Source organism: Amyelois transitella, chromosome 6 (genome assembly GCF_032362555.1).
Source record: "Amyelois transitella isolate CPQ chromosome 6, ilAmyTran1.1, whole genome shotgun sequence".
In the NCBI taxonomy this organism is placed as follows: Eukaryota; Metazoa; Arthropoda; class Insecta; order Lepidoptera; family Pyralidae; genus Amyelois; species Amyelois transitella.
In genome coordinates, this window is record NC_083509.1 from 1,101,238 (window position 1) to 1,120,479 (window position 19,242).

At 34.7% G+C, this 19,242-nt stretch overlaps 3 protein-coding genes across 3 annotated transcripts in view; 1 reads left to right on the plus strand and 2 right to left on the minus strand.

Moving 5' to 3' along the window:
• The window catches only part of LOC106139860 (cholecystokinin receptor-like), a 31,819-nt gene extending 28,673 nt beyond the window's left edge, over nt 1-3,146 (minus strand). Inside the window, exon 1 of the mRNA XM_060944707.1 lies at nt 2,895-3,146. Coding sequence (XP_060800690.1) covers nt 2,895-3,146 — 252 coding nt within the window. The remainder of the gene's footprint in view (nt 1-2,894) is intronic.
• Nucleotides 3,147-14,046: 10,900 nt separating this feature from the next.
• Nucleotides 14,047-15,408, plus strand: LOC106142853 (sucrose-6-phosphate hydrolase-like). Its single transcript, XM_013344775.2, has one exon. It carries the CDS (start codon nt 14,062-14,064, stop codon nt 15,406-15,408), a length of 1,347 nt encoding a protein of 448 aa, XP_013200229.2. The 5' UTR covers nt 14,047-14,061.
• A 2,877-nt stretch (nt 15,409-18,285) lies between these two features.
• The window catches only part of LOC106142952 (proton-coupled amino acid transporter-like protein CG1139), a 29,182-nt gene continuing 28,225 nt past the window's right edge, over nt 18,286-19,242 (minus strand). The window contains exon 10 of the mRNA XM_060944746.1: nt 18,286-19,060. Coding sequence (XP_060800729.1) covers nt 18,771-19,060 — 290 coding nt within the window. The 3' untranslated portion in view covers nt 18,286-18,770. The remainder of the gene's footprint in view (nt 19,061-19,242) is intronic.

Below are 19,242 nucleotides of genomic sequence, written 5' to 3' on the forward strand. Positions count from 1 at the left end.
TTGTTATTCTACCAGTGAGTTTATTTATAATATCCCATACTTTTTTACTATTTTTAAAATTTTTGCTAATATTGGAATAAATTTCTTTATTTTTAAGGTAATTAGCGTATTTGTTAGTTTTATTTCTGTAAATGTTATATAAAAGTCTATTTTTAATATTATTTTTATCTTTAAGCCAAATAGAGAATAATTCATCACGCTTTTCACACATTTTATTTAACTTATTGTTAGCCCATGTACACTCCTTACGTTTACTACTCCCATCATTTTTAACAATATATTTACAACTACTATATGCACTATGAATGTTGTTATAAATGTAGTTTACAATATCATTCGGGTTGTTGAATTGCAAGGGCAATTTCCAATCTACGCTTCCGAGTTCACAGTGTAGTTTATTATTGTCTATTTTATATAAAACTTGCTTATTACTAGGTGACTCACTCGTCCTGATAACGCCCGAGATGGCAAAACCGGTTATGTAATGATCGGCCAGTGGAGTGTTTACAACCGTAGTGTATAAATCACGCGAGTCAGTGCACCTCACAAATACATGGTCTATGCATGATTTTGTGACTATGGTTCGATTTTTATACTTTAGCGTTTCTATCCGTGTGTATGAGTTTACGCCACTGTTGAAACCTAAAGCGCACAAAGAATCCAAATAACGATTGCTATCTATGTTACTTTTCTTTATATCAACATTCATATCGCCTACTATTAGATAATTTTCCTTTTGCGAGCAATTATTCAACAATGTACACAGTTCCGTTGTAAATCTATATTTTGAAGTTTTAGGGGGTCGGTATACAGCACAAATATTGAGATTAAAATTATTTATACTAATTTTGCCAGTTAAGCATTCAAATTCAGATGTACTTATATTATATCTATCAAATGTAATTGCTTTGTGTACATACATACAGCAGTATCCCTCCGCCCCTATTAGCCACTCGTACTTCTGAGTATAATGTATAGTTAGGAAGGTTAAACATAGAAACTTGGTTATCTTTTAGGTTAACCTCAGTTAGTACGATAACATGGATAGTGTGTTTCGAATTTAAAACTATGTTTTCTAGTTCAGCAAAGTGTTTTTTGGCGGATCTTATATTGAGATGAAAAAATATAAGTGAGTTCGCCGACGAAGGCACGATTTTTGCAAAATCATCCCAATTCGAACAATTTGTTTCAATAAAATTAGGATTGTTAATCAAATGAGTGAATTTTGAAAACTAATTGTGTACACACTAATTATAAATTCAGATAATAAATAAATGTAAGGTGAAGTTACTCACTGCGATGGAATGACTTTGCGTTTTGAACATCTTGCATCGATCGTATCGATAGAATTTTTTCCTTGTCAGCTTTCCGTACCAGAATATTACCATTCTTACACCATATGTATTTATACAGTCCCTTTAATTCTTGTTTCGTTTTCCAGAGTAGAAAGGCAGTAGCTGACGTGAGGCATTCTCGCAGGTAGATTTTATCACTGTCATCCTGTTAAATACATTGTTTATGTATTTAACAGGTCTGGCAAAATTTGATTGTTTGTTTTATCATCAATACCAAAAAGAATAGTATCACTCCATCTCTTTCCCATGGATGTCGTAAAAGGTGACTAAGGGATAGGCTTACAAACTTGGGATTCTTTTTTAGGCGATGGGCTAGGAACTTGTCACTATTTGAATCTCAATTCTATTATTAAGCCAAATAGCTGAACGTGGCCATTCAGTTTTTTCAAGACTGTTGGCTCTGTCTACCCCGCAAGGGATATAGACGTGACCATATATATGTATGTATATATGAAAAAACAAAACAGTAGGTACGTTGAAAATATATTTTGTACAAAAGCTACGATAACACTTTATGTAGCATATCTACAACGTAGAAGAAACATGATAGACTTTTCCACGCGTACGAATTCGCGGGCAACAGCAAGTTGCTCATAGTTTGAAACATTGCTATGGAGGTCATTTCACGTAATCCGTCTTGTCATCGTTGCTCGCTTCGTGTCACGTTTGAGCTAAATCCAGTTAGTGGTTTGGTGTGAACGTTCATTTGCGATATGTCAGTCACATAATCTTCCAGATTTAATGCAGTGAATTGTATGTGCCGTGTGGTTCCCGGCACTAATACAAAAAAGAACAGAACCACTTCATCTCTTTCCCATTTTCATTTTCATATTCATGTCGTGAAAGGCGACTAAGGGATAGGCTTACAAACTTGGGATTCTTTTTTAGGCGATGGGCTAGCAACCTTTCTCTATTTGGATTTGAATTCTATCATTTAGCCAAATGGCTGAACGTGGCCGTTCAGTCTTTTCAAGACTGTTGGCTCTGTCTACCCCACAAGGGATTAGACGTGACCATATGTATGTATGTTCTATTCCATTCTAATATAAACTTTTAAAGTTTTAGTATTACGAGATACAGATGTCCCGTGTGGTTTCTAGCATTTTACAATAGGACTTATTTATAAACACATACATACATAAAATCACGCCTGTTTTTTTTTGCTCTTCCTTTAGTCGCCTCTTACGATATTCATGGGAAAGATATGTTTATATTGTCTACTATAACCAAATGGCTGAACGCAGTCTAACTTAGTCTTTTTAAGAACGTTAGCTCTGTCTATTTCGCATGGAATATAGACGTGACTATTTGTATACATGCGTGTATTAAAACCCTTATAAATATTTAACTTATTCTAAAAACTACTAATACTAAAAGGCACTAATAGAAAAAAGAATAGGACTACTCATATCTCTTCCCCACGGATGTTTGATCATCAAACCAAAAAAGCTAAACGTGGCCATTAAGTCTTGTTAAGACTGTTGGCTCTGTGTACCCCGCAAGACGTGACTATATGTGTGTATGTAAAAGGAAACTTACCAAATTCAATAAGTAAACATTCGTCACTGTCCTCATCCGTCTGTTGCTGGTAAGTGTTGCTATGACCAAACAGTTTCCCGATATCGATAGTAGAAATATCAATATGTACGGCGGCAGTATGAACCGCCACTCGTACGCGTTGCTGACCGCTGTTGCGTTTTTTATCGTGACCACGGCGACATCTGTTGTGGTCACATCCCTCATGCGCAGGAGAGAACTGTTTGCTATTGACGTGGAGTTGGGGTCTTCCATTCTGTGAATAAATTTTTAAGAGTTAGATTTTAAGAGAAGGAAGAAAGTGAATTAGTTATTGAGGTTGTGATTACAAAATTGTTCATTCACTCATTGGTTTCATCACGTCTGTATCTCTTGCGCTGTAGACAGAACCAGCAGTCTTGATAGTTTGGTCCACGTTCAGATGAAAGACTTAATGATAGAATTGAGATTCAAACAGTGACAGATTGCGAGCCCATCGCCTACAAGAAGGATCTCAAGGTTATAAGCCCATCCCTTAGTCACCTTTTACTACATCCGTGGGAAGGAGATGGAGTGATCCTATTTTTTAATATTGTGCCGGAATCTACACGGCTCTAAATAATCGCGGATGAAAAGTTATTTGGACGATAATTTAAATATCTAAAAATAACGTTGACTGAAGGTTGATGGATTAATCCACAGGCCATCAATCGAATGTTCGAGAAACTTTTCAAGAGTCTGATGAATGCCTACAAAATTATATAAGTACCTATCTGTTTCAAGTATTTGTTTGTCGAATTTCGGCATAAATCATTCATTTGACTATTGAAAGATAAGTCAGCCACCTTTTCCTTTTGTGGGTATTCATGATTTACCCGGTAGCGAGCGAATTCTATTGATAAATTGCTTAGCAACAAACCCAGGTAAAGAAAGTAATGCGATCGCCAATATTAATGTTAAAGGAATATTATTATTAAGTATATTATTTACCTTTTTATTTATGTGTGGTTCCCGGCTCCAATACAAAAAAGAATAGGATTACTCCATCTCCTTCCCATGGATATCGTAAAAAGCGACTAAGGTATAGGCTTACAAACTTGGGATTCTTTTTTGGGCGATGGACTAGCAGCCTGTCACTTTTTGAATCTCAATTCTATCGTTTAGCCAAATAGCTGAACATGGCCATTCCGTCTTTTTAAGACTGTTGGCTCTGTCTGCCCCGCAAGGGATATAGACGTGTCCATATGTATGTATGTATGTGTGTACATATCTTTTCTTTGACAGTCAATTTATGAAATATCATAGCAGTCTAGCCGCCTAATATCGATTGTACTATTTTTAAATATGATCGCATTTATAGATCTTAATCGCTTCAAGAATAGTTCAGAGTTCTTTAATGACATGGCCATTCCGAACTTAGGGTGAACCTAGATTAACTATATACCACAAAATATGATTTTGATGGCACTAAATGACCCTAAATTGGTATATTTTGTGGATTGTTTGGAATGGTAAAATAAAGAGTATTTATATGTAGAGATACATTTTTAGTCTGACATTATAGGATAATATCAATATTAATTTTTGTCAGGGAAAGGCATAGACAAACGTACTTTTTTACATGTAGCGCAGATTTGACCTCCGCAACTTTTGCAGGGGAACGTAACTCATTATGCATGGTTGCACTTTCAGTTGCCTGTGAATGTGCAGGTTTCCTCACTGTGTTTTTAACCACCGTAAGAGCATGAACGTGGCCTATCAGCCTATCTGTCGGCTCTGTCTACCCCGCAAGGGATATAGACGTGACTATATGTATGCATGTTAGGGCATCAGTTAGCACTAAAAATAATGTAGATGACTCAGAAAAGAGTCATTAGTAATACCCGAGGTAGGATTTGAACCTGTGTCTCTGCGCATTACTTACGCATTAGTCAGGCACCTTATCCGTTCGATCATAGACAGTCTAGTTTTTCTCAAAAAGAATGAAGACTGACATTAAGAACACCCTTATTCAGATGAAAGATTTCCCTGAAATCTATATCCGAATCCGAACCGTACTAATATTATTTGCGGGGTGACCTGTGTCACCTGCGTTCATAGAAATTGTAATAATATATCTAGAATTCAGTTAATATGTCGGTATTTTAGGTTTTTCACGAAAAGCATTTCAATCGCTAATATCTTACATCAATGGATTTATTTTATTATATTGTTTTTTGTAAATCACACAGTTCCTGGAATTCTCTTCGGTAAAAAAAACCCTAAAGTCTAAGGATAGAATATAAGTTATTAGTCAAATTACGATGTTAAGGGAAAATTTCGGTTATTCCTAATTTATCTTGATCTTTGATTTATCAACATAACATTTATTTCTATGGAAGCTTTAATTAAATTTTAATTAGGAATTATATATATAATATATATATCATAATTGAATTATTCGATATGTTAAACACATTCCTCATCGCAAGAGTGTTAGCAATCATTCAATCAATAAATATTACTTAGAACTTTGCGATACTTCTCGTATCGTATAATAAATAAAATTTGAGTCTGCGTGCACGATTTGAGACGCCACCTTGCTTATCATCAGGTAAATTGAGATGAAAGTCACATGTGTAGTTTACTCACGATTATATCCCTAACCGTTAGAAACACAGTTAACACTCTATGAATCTACATGATTCCGAAAAGAGTCGTTGGTGGTTTAGGTAGGATTAGAACCTGTTCCCTCTTAGTATAGTATCACGCTTTTTATTCAGACACGTTAACCATTCGCCCACGGACTAAATCTGTAGGTCGGAGAGACCGAAATTTTCCCTTAAAATCGTAATTTGACCAATAACTTATATTCTATCCTCACACGTTAGTGTTTTTTACCGAAGAGAATTCCATGAACTGTGTGATTTGCCAAAAACATTATAATAAAATAAATCCATTGATGTAAGAGATTTGCTATTAAAATACTTTTCGTGAAAAACCTGTAACACCGACATGTTAACTGAATTCTAGATACATATCTATATTATTCCAATTTCTATGAACGAGTGCCGTGTGGTTCCCGGCACCAATACAAAAAAGAATAGGACCACTCCATCTCTTTCCCATGGATATCGTAAAAGGCGACTAAGGGATAGGCTTACAAACTTGGGATTCTTTTTAGGCGATGGGCTAGCAACCTGTCACTATTTGAATCTCAATTCTATAATTAAGCCAAATAGCTGAACGTGGCCATTCAGTCTTTTCAAGACTATTGGCTCTGTCTACCCCGCAAGGGATATAGACGTGACCATATGTATGTGTGTATGTATCTATGAACGAATACCACATGCTCTGCATCCAACACAAGTGGTTTAACACAGGGTGTAATTGAATTAGTTAGTAACATATGTACAGTCTGCATTCATGATTTGAAGCAGTTCTTGACAAGTAAACCACAGCACATTACGACTAAGTCTGCCACTCCATCCGGGTTATATTATAGTTAACATAGTTCACTAGTTGCTCTATAAGTTAGTGGTGAATGGCCTTAACTTGATTACATTTTGTGATTTGGCTAAAAACAATTTACGCGAGACTTACGTTTTTTGGCGCCTATTAAATATTTTTTAATTAAGACTACGAATATTATATAATGGAACGGTAATAGAAGAACCTTGAATTGGTAACTGTTCTACGCTGATGAAGGCGCGAGTTAATTGTAATTTTATTGACTACACGACCATTGTTCACTTCAAGTACCTAGTGAGACGTGAACAGAATTTTAGATCGAAAGCACTGGCACTGAATAAAAAAGAAAAAAGAAAGCAAAATGTGTTCGATATTTAAAAAAAACATGTTGTGTTGTGATGCGTGAAAATTGACGAGTTATTTTTTAGCGTTTTTTTTTTAACAGATTTTTAAAAATTATACTGACGAGGTGGTTTCTTATATATACGTCAACGTCACGTCGTTATCATGTCAAGATACTTACTACTATTCTTAAAACGTTGTGTGATTGTTTTGACTGTTGGCTCTGTCTTGCGGGGCAGACAAAGCCAACAGTCTTGAAAGACTGAATGGCCACGTTCAGCTGTTCGGCTCGATGATAGAATTGAGATTCAAATAGTGACAGGTTGCTAGCCAATCGCCTAAAAATAATCCCAAGTTTATAAGCCTTTCCCTTAGTCGCCTTTTACTAGTATTATTTATCTTATGTGGAATGGGAAGAATCCGTACTAATATTATAAATGCGAGTCTGTCTGTCTGTTCCTCTTTCACGGCCGAACCATTGAACCGATTTTGATGAAATTTGGTGTATATAGTTTAAAACCCGCGTTCAAACATAGATTATTATTTTTTCAAAAATCGACCCCCAAAATACTCAAATGGGGGGGTGAAAGTTTGTATGAAAATCATCGTTCCGCTTTCACGCCTGAACCGCTGAACCGATTTTGATGAAATTTGATATGTATATAGTTTAAGAATCGCGTTCAAACATAGGCTACTTTTTTTCGAAAATCGACCTCCAAAATAGTCAAATGGGGGGGTGAAAGTTTGTGTGAAAATCATTGTTCGGCTAAATTTCATCAAAATCTGTCCAGTAGTTTTTGCGTGAAAGAGTAACAAACTTAGCAAGTTCGCTGACGAAGTCCCGGGTACACAGCTAGTAACTAATAAAATAGTTAATATTTTAAGTTTCAATTTATTACTTGAAGACTTTGAAAGTGTTTAAGTGTTTATAAATGAACAGTGCAGTTACTACATACATACATACATACATATCGTCACGTCTATATCCCTTGCGGGGTAGACAGAGCCAACAATCTTGAAAAGACAAAGATTCAACGGAACTTCGCTCTCGTTGGAGTGTCAAAAAAAAATTAGAATGTCTCCAAAGATTAAGCTGCGAATAAGTAACAAATAGAAAACTAAGTTCCATTACTATGCTATCCAACTAAGATAAAAAAAAAAACAAATAAGATGGTACTGACTTATCAGTAAATAATAAAGTCGTGATATCAGTGTGTTATAAATAAATAAATATGGTCCGGTTTTCGGCATCCTCGGATTTCAGTACATTGGCTCCCATGTCATCTTTTACGATATTGAGCCACGTGGTATAGGGTAGACGAAAACGGCTAAAGAGAAACCTCTCATTTGCGAGATGCATTTATTGCCACTATTTTCAACGACAAATAGAATTCGATTGAAAATTCTGGTCTGAATATATTAGTATCTCACGAAGCGCCATTATTCTCGTGCGATACGATAAGAGAGCATTTAAACTCGGGATTACATTGAATGCGGGATTTTCTGTCCAAAATTGAGGTAGTTTGATGCCAGAAATTGCGAAATTTGCTTTAAGAATCTTATGTATCTGATATATCTATAAGTACTTTTATATAATACCGTGTGTTACGAATGATATATGTAACAGTTAGCAAAAAATATTCTGACATTTCGAGGAAATACTGTGTCGAACAAAGAAACGAGATACTATATAAAATATTGTCCGTATTTCTTGTTACAATTTTCTTTTGATGTTATGTAAGTGAAGGTACAAGAAGGTACATTTAGTATTTTATTATATTTACTAATACAAAATCTATATACATACACGCTTAACTGCTTTTCGTAAGATAAGAATGATGAATGAGAGGGAGTGAACTTTTTTATGATATACCTAAGTAAAGTAAAAAAAAAAAAAACATTTATTCTGACTACTTCAACTTAGATGTAACAAATCTTAAATTTATAATTCCAAATAAAATCGTAAAAAAAAAACTAAAAAGATAAAGCCAATTCTTTATAGACTTAAAAAAATGAGAGCGTTCTCTATTCGAATGTATTTTTTTTATGGGATAATAAGCACTTCAAATTGGGCGGTAAAGAATAAGGATTGTGACACGTGTCAATCTCAACAAGTCTTTTGAGCACTCACAAACCCCTGCTGCCTGGAGTTCCTTCATTAAGATACCAGTGGTCATAACTCTCAGACATAAGTATGTAATGTAAAAGAAGATTATTATGATAATATTTTGTAACAAAACTCGAAACGAGCTCGTCGTCACCAAAATATCTGAATAACAATTCAATCAAAAAGCTTCCAAAATCTAGATTAATTTATAGGACTTTTAGGATGACACTCAGACAAATTAAATCACAAAAAGATTGCCACAAATTAAAATTTAACCTTTTGTTTTATTTCTACCACTCTGAGTATTATTAAATTGTTGAAATGGATTGCGTATTTGCACTTTCGTAATTGTACTAAACTGCTTAGAAATTATAGTGATTGTGTTAAGACTGACACTTTTTCTTGAATTTAATGCAATTGCCTACACCTAAACAGGATAAACGTTTAAGTATAAGTAACTAGTAAGTATAATATTTCAACTGCGATGATGTTTTATAGTTAAGTTAGTTTTAGTCCAATTCAGAAAAAATCAGTTTTAACTACATTTCAGCAGGGCAATTGCATTATTTGATACATACATATACATATGGTCACATCTATATCCCTTTTGGGCTTGACAGAGCCAACAGTCTTGAAAAGACTGAATGGCCACGTTCAGCTATTTGTCTTAATGATAAAATTAAGATTAAAATAGTGACACGTTGCTGTCCATCGTCTAAAAAAGGAATCCCAAGTTTGTAGGCCTATAGTCTTTTCGAGAATGTTGGCTCTGTCTACCCCGCAAAGGAAATAGATGTGATAATATGTATATATTTTCATTTAGTTGTAGTTTACGACAGATAAACTTAAAACTAAAAGTATAACTAACCATCAAGCCTTTACATCATCACTTTATATACCAAATGGTTTTGACAAAATCTAATGAACATCTATCCCTATTCTACTTTACGAGCCACATAAATAATTCATTATTCAGTCTGACTTTTGAATGACAGGCGATATCATTCCCGAAAGTACTCAGTTTTCCCAGTGGAATGTCAGAGGGTCTGACATAATATTCACAATCATACTGTTTTAAGGTTTTCTATTTCTGACCTATTATTTATTGACATATGTGGCAGTTGTCTTAAAAATTATTTTTATTTATTAGGAAATTAAAACGAATAAAATGAATTATTATATGCGGTACAGATTACACAGATTGAGTAGGCTTCGAAGTAAGTTCGAGACTTGTGTTACATGCTACTAACTCAACGATACTAAGGGTACATACATACATATCGTCACGTTTATATCCTTTGTCGGGTAGACATAACCAACAGTCTTGAAAAGACTGATAGGCCACGCTTAGCTACATATTTGGCTTAATGATAGAATTGAGATTCAAATAATGACAGGTTGCTAGCCCATCGCCTAAAAAAAAAAGAATCCCGTGTTTGTACGCCTATTCCTTAGTCGCCTTTTACGACATCCATGGGAAAGAGATGGAGTGGTCATATTCTTTTTTGTACTGGTGCCGGGAACCACACGGTTTCGGGCACTTAAGGAAAAAAAGGGCTTACATAGTTCGGGCCTACAAAAACTTTGACAACTTGATACATATCAGAAAAATCACTTCAGTAAAAAGGAAGGCTTGACATAAGGTCGCGTGGAGATGTGAGTTACCTCATATGTATGAGGATACACACAAAGGATATAGACGTGACCATATGTATGTACATATGGTCACGTCTATATCCTTTGTGGGGTAGACAGAGCCATCAGTCTTGGAAAAGACTGATAGGCCACGCTCAGCTATTTGGCTTAATGATAGAATTGAGACTCAAATAGTGACAGATTGCTAGCCCATCGCATAAAATAAGAATCCCAAGTGTGTAAGTCTATCCCTTAGTCGCCTTTTACGACATCCATGGGAAAGAGATGGAGTGGTCCTATTCAATATTTAATCGATACTTAGTAGTAGAAATATTCATTACATCTTAAGCTTAAGCGCGTTTTCCACTAACTAAAGTCAGGTAAATAAGTTACCATTTGGAAGCATTTGGGACTTTGTTACTATTGGCCCCGTCTACCGCGGATGGGATAAAGGCGTGATGTCTATATTTTCCATTTATCTATTGTTTTATTCAGAAAATTTTTCAATAATTGAAAATTTTATTTGTTTTTGACTAATTCAAATTGGCCTTTAATAAACGTTATACCGCTTAAAAATCCCTGCAGTCCGAGCTTTTAAATATGGCTGGCAAATAAACAAATTTCAATATTTTTTTTTACATACATACAGTCACGTCTATATCCTTTTCAGAGTAGACAGAGCTAACAATCTTGAAAAGATTGATAGGCCACGTTCAGATGTTGTTTGTTTGGCTTAATGATAGAATTGGAAATTTTGAATCTCAATTCCATCATAAATCTATACAGCCGAGCGTGGCCTATCAGTCTTTTCAAGACTATTGGCTTTGTCTACCCTGCAAGGTATATAGACATGATTATATGTATGTCAATTACTGAATAGAACCACATTGTAAACATCAATTAAATCGGATCTAATAACACTAATTATACATGCTACCTTTTCATTTGAATCTGTGTACACAAAATGATATGGTTCCGTAACTTATTGACACAATTCTGTGTTTAGAATTCAACAATATGGCTGTCACGCGCAGTAATTGTTCTCGCCTCTTAAATATAGGTCCCAGGTTCAATCTCTAATCAGGTTATGATGGAAAACATTTTTTTCACATGCACATTCATATACCCAGTTGGTTCAATTTTCCTTGGTATAAACATAAAATCTTGCCTCTTCCTTAGAAGGGGTAGGCAAAGAAAATGTGGAAATATACTGACAATGATAATAATTCATACTGAAAAAAGATGATCGGTTTTTCTACAAAATGCCTTAAAACTGAAGACACCCCCTGAACATTTTCGTTCGTTTTTCAGTCAGAAATATTTATTTGATTGATTAACTTTTTTTTTATTATACGGCAAAAAACTTAAGAGCATTCAACATTTGAGCAGGTATGTAGTTAATGCAGTTACAGTAATTGCAATTAATAGTAGAAAGAAATTAAGTAATTATTAATTATTTTTAAGAACATTGAAAAGAGATCGTTGGAAATTTAAAATGTTGCCTCACAGAAAATAAATCACTGTAGAATAAGGTACTTACTTTTAAAGACTTTTTACTCCAAGATTTAAAAATTTAATACTAAACACTACATACACTATCACTTCAATACTTCTTAACACTTAAAATTCGAACACTAGTAATCATTAAAATTATTAAACACTTTTAAATTCATCATTATTACCAACCAGTGTCACAATTTTAATACACAAATTTTAAACTTATTCTAATGGAATACTTTTTTAATTCTCGATTATTATTACAACATTTTTAAATTAACGACACATCGGTATAAACAGCCAGTGTTTAACACTTTATTGTTTTTTTTTGTATGGTAGTCTTTAGCGAACTTTTTAAATTCCCGAATGTTTTCCGGGCACAGATTGACACAGTCTCCTCTATAGCAGAGGGTACAGCAAGCGACTGGTTTCAAGAAAGTTGGGGGTTTGAAACGCGCATGCTCCAATTTGTGGGAACTGTACAAACCATTATATGACAAAACAGCTCATCGTGTGTTTTTTGTTGTTTATCTATGTAATTCTTTAAACTTTTTCAAAGTAATTTTAATGAATAATATAGGTACTGAAAAGTGATACTTACTGTTATTATCCCTGCTGTTTGCCTTTTTTTTTGAATATTTTTTATATATTACAGCCTTCCATAACAACACAAAAGAAAAAATATTTTTATTTTTCTTTGTGTTTAAAGAATAAACTCAAAACTAAGAAAGTTTAACGAGGGTGAAGCTGCGGTTAATAGCTACAATATCTTTCTTATAAAATAACTCCTTGTGGAACATAATAAGAAAATGGCTTTATTGTTTCAACTCTTTGTCCGTAGATACACGTGCTTGAATTTCAATACCATTATGTATTTTGTTTTACTTTGTAATCTGTAACCTATAGTATTCCCTCGGGTTTGCAGGAAATACAAAATGTTAATTTAATTACAATTTTTGTGTGAACTACGATCTGTATGGTGCAAGAGGCGAATATAATAGTAAGTAGAGTTAAAATTTTACTAGCTCTTGTCCGGTTCTCCTCACTTCACACTATATTAATGCACAATTTTATGAAGTTTTTTTTCTTTGTAAATACCTTTAATATAAGCCTAAAAGGAGTGTTTTATGAAACTGGACGCAAGTTCTTAACAGGAATCCATGTGTTTGTTAGTAAGGCTTTTAAGTCGGTAGTCGAACAGTTAAGTGTCCAACTAAAATAGCATGATGCATTGATTCAAATTCTATCCCTGCGTTGGAACAAAGTCTATTTTCTGATTTATGTGCATTAGTGATTCTTAGCTGATGCTCTTACCGTGAGGGAAAGCTTTGCGAGAAAACCTGCCGTTTCAGGCAACTACATGTTTCAACATGATCCCAAAAGGGTTAGGTTTCCCTCTAAAATTTAGGGCAATAGACCTGAATTACCTAAATCAGGATCGTAGTCATAGGCGCACCCCGAGCTCCTCTGTAGAAAAATGAGGATGCCCCCGGATTATGGGAATAACGCCAGGAGGAATATGATGAAGTTAGTGTTATACTTGATAAGATGTATCCAATTTTGATGCTTCAAAAATATGAAACAAAATTTTATCAACATAAAATTCCTGACCATACTTAATGCAAATAACTAGTAACAAACAAAAATAGTAGTAATTATCGTTCATTTTCGATAAAAGTTACTGCCACAAATTTTTATGTGTTTTTAATTGTTGTCGATATAACATACCTATTATCATGATTACATATTTATGAACGCATAGATACATATGTTCATGTTAACGTTAAACAGAAAATACTATATTTTATTACTACTCGTTAGATTCGGAGTCAGGTATTTACGCACTAATTTTCATAAATTTGATAACGAGAAACATGTCGTGAAATGCCCTACTGAATATTAACTTTTCAATGCTGCAACTATAAACAGGCATTATGAGATGTATTCTAAACATGATAGTAGCTATATATAAGAATAAAATTAAGCGGAAGTCATCTATTGCGGCGTAGTTATCCTCACCTCGCGGCCGTCTAAATTTGCTGCGCAATTATGACTCCGACCCATAAACATCTCATCTTTGCTTTATTATTTTACATTTGCAAAGCAGAAGTCGATGATGAATTCTATCCGCGATACCATCTAGCACCACCTCACGGGTGGATGAACGACCCAAACGGATTCTGCTTCTTTCAAGGTGAATATCATCTTTTCTATCAATACAATCCAATCAGCAGCCTAGAACCAGGAATAGCGCACTGGGGACACGCCAAAAGTAAAGACTTGTTCAGATGGGAACATCTGCCAATAGCTTTGTATCCAGATGAGTGGTACGATAAAAGTGGGGTTTTTTCTGGTAGTGCTATCGTTGAAAATGATACGATGTACTTGTTGTATACTGGAAATTTAAACCATCCTAATGAAGATCCGGACCACGAACAACATCAAGCCTTAGCCTACAGTACGGATGGCGTAAATGTGACCAAATATGAAGGAAACCCCGTAATTGATTCTCCGGAACATCAACCAAATATTCGCGATCCCAAAGTTTGGAAACATGAAGACACATACTACATGGTTCTTGGAAATTCCTTCAATAATGGCACTTTGGGTCGCGCCCTGCTCTACTCCTCAGAAGATTTGAAATCTTGGGCTGAAGTTTCTGTGCTCGACGAATCAGATGGAGCTCTAGGCTACATGTGGGAGTGTCCAGACTTTTTTGAACTTGATGGAAAGTTTATTCTTCTATTTTCCCCGCAAGGCGTAGAACCTGAAGGCAATAAATACAGGAACTTGTATCAAACAGGTTATATAGTTGGAGATTTCGATTACGATACTCATAAGTTTACACCTATAACTGAATTCGTAGAGCTAGACCATGGTCATGATTTCTATGCCACACAAACTATTTTGGATCATTACAATAGAAGGTTACTTGTTGCCTGGTTTGATATGTGGGAGCAAAATTATCCAGAACGAGACGATGGCTGGACCGGCCAAATGACTATAGTAAGAGAGCTATTTTTAACCAAAGATAATCACCTCATCCAAAAACCTGTAACAGAAGTTATGAATGCACGCGGAAAATTACTTTATTCAGCTAGGAATACCAAAGGAAGCAAATCTGTAGAACTAAGTGACAAAACTGGTGAAATAAGAGTTAAAGCCAAAGCTTCAAGCGACATTAACCTGTTTATTGAATCAAAGAATCAGTCAGCTACAGTCAAAATCAGCTATGATCACAAACAGGGCTTGGTCACTCTCGATAGAGGAGGCAATGACGGTCTGAGGCGAACAGAATGGAAACCTAAAGAGAAGAAGTTACGTTTGAGAATATTTGTTGATGCAAGTTCAATAGAGGTATTTTGTGGTCGCGGCGAAGTAACTTTCTCAAGCCGATTTTTCCCAGAAGACAATGTAGCTGTGCGTCTTGGGGAAAATACTGAAGTGGAACAAATGATTGTTACGGCTATGAGAAGAACCGTAAAACGACCTGATAATACTGAATAAAATATTAACGAAGTGAAACCTATGAAATGTCAAACTTTATGTGAGTCATGGCCAAGTAATATATATTGCTCGGCTGAAAGTGCTTTAATTGAAATTGAATATTAGAAAACTTTCTTCTGTGCAATATGTAAATTATATACAATAACTGCAAGTATAAAAAATTCTTTTTATTACATCTTAGACATTTTTGTTTCATTGGAACGGTGATTTTACATACATATATACTCATGTCTTTATCCTTGCGGGTTAGATAGTGCCAACAGTCTTGAAAAGACTGATAGGCCACACTCAGTTGTTATTTGGCTTATTTATATACTTTAATAAATAATTGTGATATAGTTGATCACTTAGGTTTTTTATAAGTGCAATTAGCACCAAACGCCAAAACGTTTTTATTTAGTACCTATTTACATAATATACATACATACGAGTATAAGCAGGTTTATATTCCTTGCGGGGTAGAAAGAGCCAATAGTTTTGAGAGATTGATAAGCCACGTTCAGCTGTTTGGCTTATTGATAGAATTCATATTTAAATAGTGACAAGATTCTAGCCGATCGCCTTAAAGAAGAACCTCAAGATTATAAGCATATCTCTTAGTCGCCTTTTATGACATCCATGGGAAAGAGACGGAGTGGTTCTATTTGAGTACCTATTTGAATAAAGATATTATATTATATTTTGTAGGTAGAATATATTAAAAATTCTTGGAAAATTTTAGATATGAATCATAGGAGACACATAGCCTACAATTACGTGGTGTATTAACAAAATTGCTCGAAATTGTATCATAATAATATGTGTGTGTAACATTGAACGGAAGACCTCCGTGTGGTGATGGCCACAAAATTATCTCGACAGTTCGCTACTGTGAATTTAAATCATACATACATCACGTCTATATCCCTTACGGGGTAGACATAGCAAACAGTCTTAAAAAGACTGATAGGCAACATTCAGCTTTAGGCTTAATTATAGAATTGAGACTCAAATAGTGACTGGTTGCTAGCCTGTTGCCTGAAAGAATTATACCAAGTTTATAAGCCTATCCCTTAGTCGCCTTTTGCGACATCAATGGGAAAGAGATGGAGTGGTCCAATTATTTTTTCTATTTGTGCCGGTAACCACAAGGCATTAAAATCATTAATTAATAAAAATAGATTTCTTTTTGAAATAAAATTTTAGATATCACCAAATGACATGAACACCAACTTAAAATAAATGTACTGCCACTTCAAAAGCGAAAATTAAGAAGTGACGGAACAAACTATAGGTACTATTTTATCATTAAGCGATAACTTATATCCTATTTTGGAAATAAACCTATTTCTTTTTCCCGGAGGGGTAGGCTGAGACCACATCTTTCCACTTGCCACGATCTCTGCATACTTCCTTCGCTTCATCCACATTCATATCTGATCTGACCTTTCACCAGAAATTCCCCGAATTGGTAACACAAAAGTGACAATTATAGAGTTTTTAACAAAACAGCAATGGCAAAACAGGAAGTAAATAGTTATAAAACAACTGCTTCGAACATTATCTTAGAATTATTGTCACTGGACATAATAAGTGTCAAATGAGTCACATTCAAATTTACGGTATAACCATATACCTAATAACTATTATAGTACTCGTACTACGAATACTCCTATACTATATTATTGGGCTGTCTAATACATACTAGACTAGAGGCCGCCCGCGAGTAAGTGGAAAGATGTAGGCTCTGCCGAACCCTCCGGGCAAGAGGCGTGATTTTATGTACCTACGTGTAGTGATAGCATGCTCATCGGTTCAGAATATTCTTAACTTGACCTTTTACTGAAAGGTACTTGATTTGGTCAATAGTACATTTGTACTAGTCCAAGTTGTTTTACAAACTTACCATTTTTAGTTGTAGGTATAAGGAAACAGAGGAGAGGGATTCTAGATTTTAGCATTTCGTGTATTTCCTATAACATACATACATTCAAACTTTATCCCTTACGGGGTAGACAGAGCCAGAATAGACTTGAAGCATTGGTAAATTGCCAAATGCGTACGTAACGTAACGTATCTGTTGAATAAAACATTTTCTTTTTTAATGAACTATTTTTTTAATAGCAATCTATTTTACTTCTAACTACTTAATCTATTTACAACACTATAATATAATTATAATAAATTTCACTCGACAAGTTCATCTATAGCCCCTAACACAATATGTGCTACATGTATATAAAATCATTAACAATTGACTACCTTATTCTAAATTGAAATGAATAAAGAAAATTATTTCCGTCAGTTGTCATTTTATTATTGCCATCTCTAATTATATTTTAAATCTATCTACTTGAAAATTTACGTATATATAATTAAGTTTTTGAGATGGACATACTTAAAATATCCCGATAAAAACTAAATTTTCCGAAGGATTCGCGACAAAACTTGTACGTATTCTTCTGTTGGTGGCGCTAATTTCACGCGGACGAAGCTGCTTGTAAAAGTTTGTTTTCTATATATATATATATATAGTTCTTATATATATTTATATATATATCTTGTTTGAACATACAGATTTACCTTTTACCTTTACTAGATGTTGTTTTATTCATTACAATTAAAGATTATGAAATTTATATATATACGGGACAAATATATACGGGACAAATTACACAGATTGAGTTAGCCTCGAAGTAAGTTCGAAACTTGTGTTACGAGATACTAACTCAACGATACTATATTTTATAATAAATACTTATATAGATAAACATCCAAGACCCAGGGCAATCAGAAAAAGTTCTTTTCTCATCATGCCCTGGCCGGGATTCGAACCCGGGACCTCCGGTGTCACAGACAAGCGTACTACCGCTGCGCCACAGAGGCCGACAAATAATATACACAATAACTTATTACTGGAGGTACCTAATGTAGTTTTGTACGTAGATTATAAATGTTATATCCCTTCTTAATAACGTTTTTCACTATTCAACTTGTTTATTTAAACAGCGATATTCCGTTAAAGCCTGTACATTACTAACTAATGTTTCACAAAAAAAAGGAGTATAAAGTCACCTACGAAATTTATAAACAGTAAAAGTATTCAATCATGTACATACATGTTTAGACAAATGTCTACCCTAGGAAAAAAATCTAATTTCTCACAAGGCCTACATACATTTTGATTTTATTATTTTGTTTTATCCCACAAGGGGTAGGCAGAGCCAATTGTCTCGACAAAATCTAGAAGACCCCTTACAGCTGGAAGCTTTTTAAATGGACTTGAAATTGATATAGAAGCAGGTGGCTAGTCCGGCGCTTGAAATATGAATTCCAAGTTTACAAGCTTTTAAGTCATAACCTAACTTTGATCTTATAAATACCTATAAATTGTCAGTAAGCGTAACATTACCACCATGACCTTCTTGACTACCATACATTTCTTCGGCCATCTTCACCGCAGACACGTAAGAACCTGACACCAAAGCAAATATAGCTGCACAACCAATTATGATATTCTTCCACAAGATGTAGTTGAACTTCCCCAAGTCCCGGTCCCACATGTAGACGGTGTGGACCACGGCGGGGAGGAGGAGACCTAGAGTGGAGAAGAATATGGCTCCGACGAAGCTGATGACCAGCTCCAAGTTGGGGAACGCCGCTGCGATGGCAACTGTTGGAATATTTAGATTTAAATGAGTTTGGTACGTTATTACGTTCTAGCAAGCTGTCACTATTTGAATGTATGTATGTATGTATGAGTTTAGTACGTTAATTCGTTCTATTGGTAGCGTTTGGTTCCCGGCACCAATAAAAAAAAAGAATAGGACCACTCCATCTCGTTCCCATGGATGT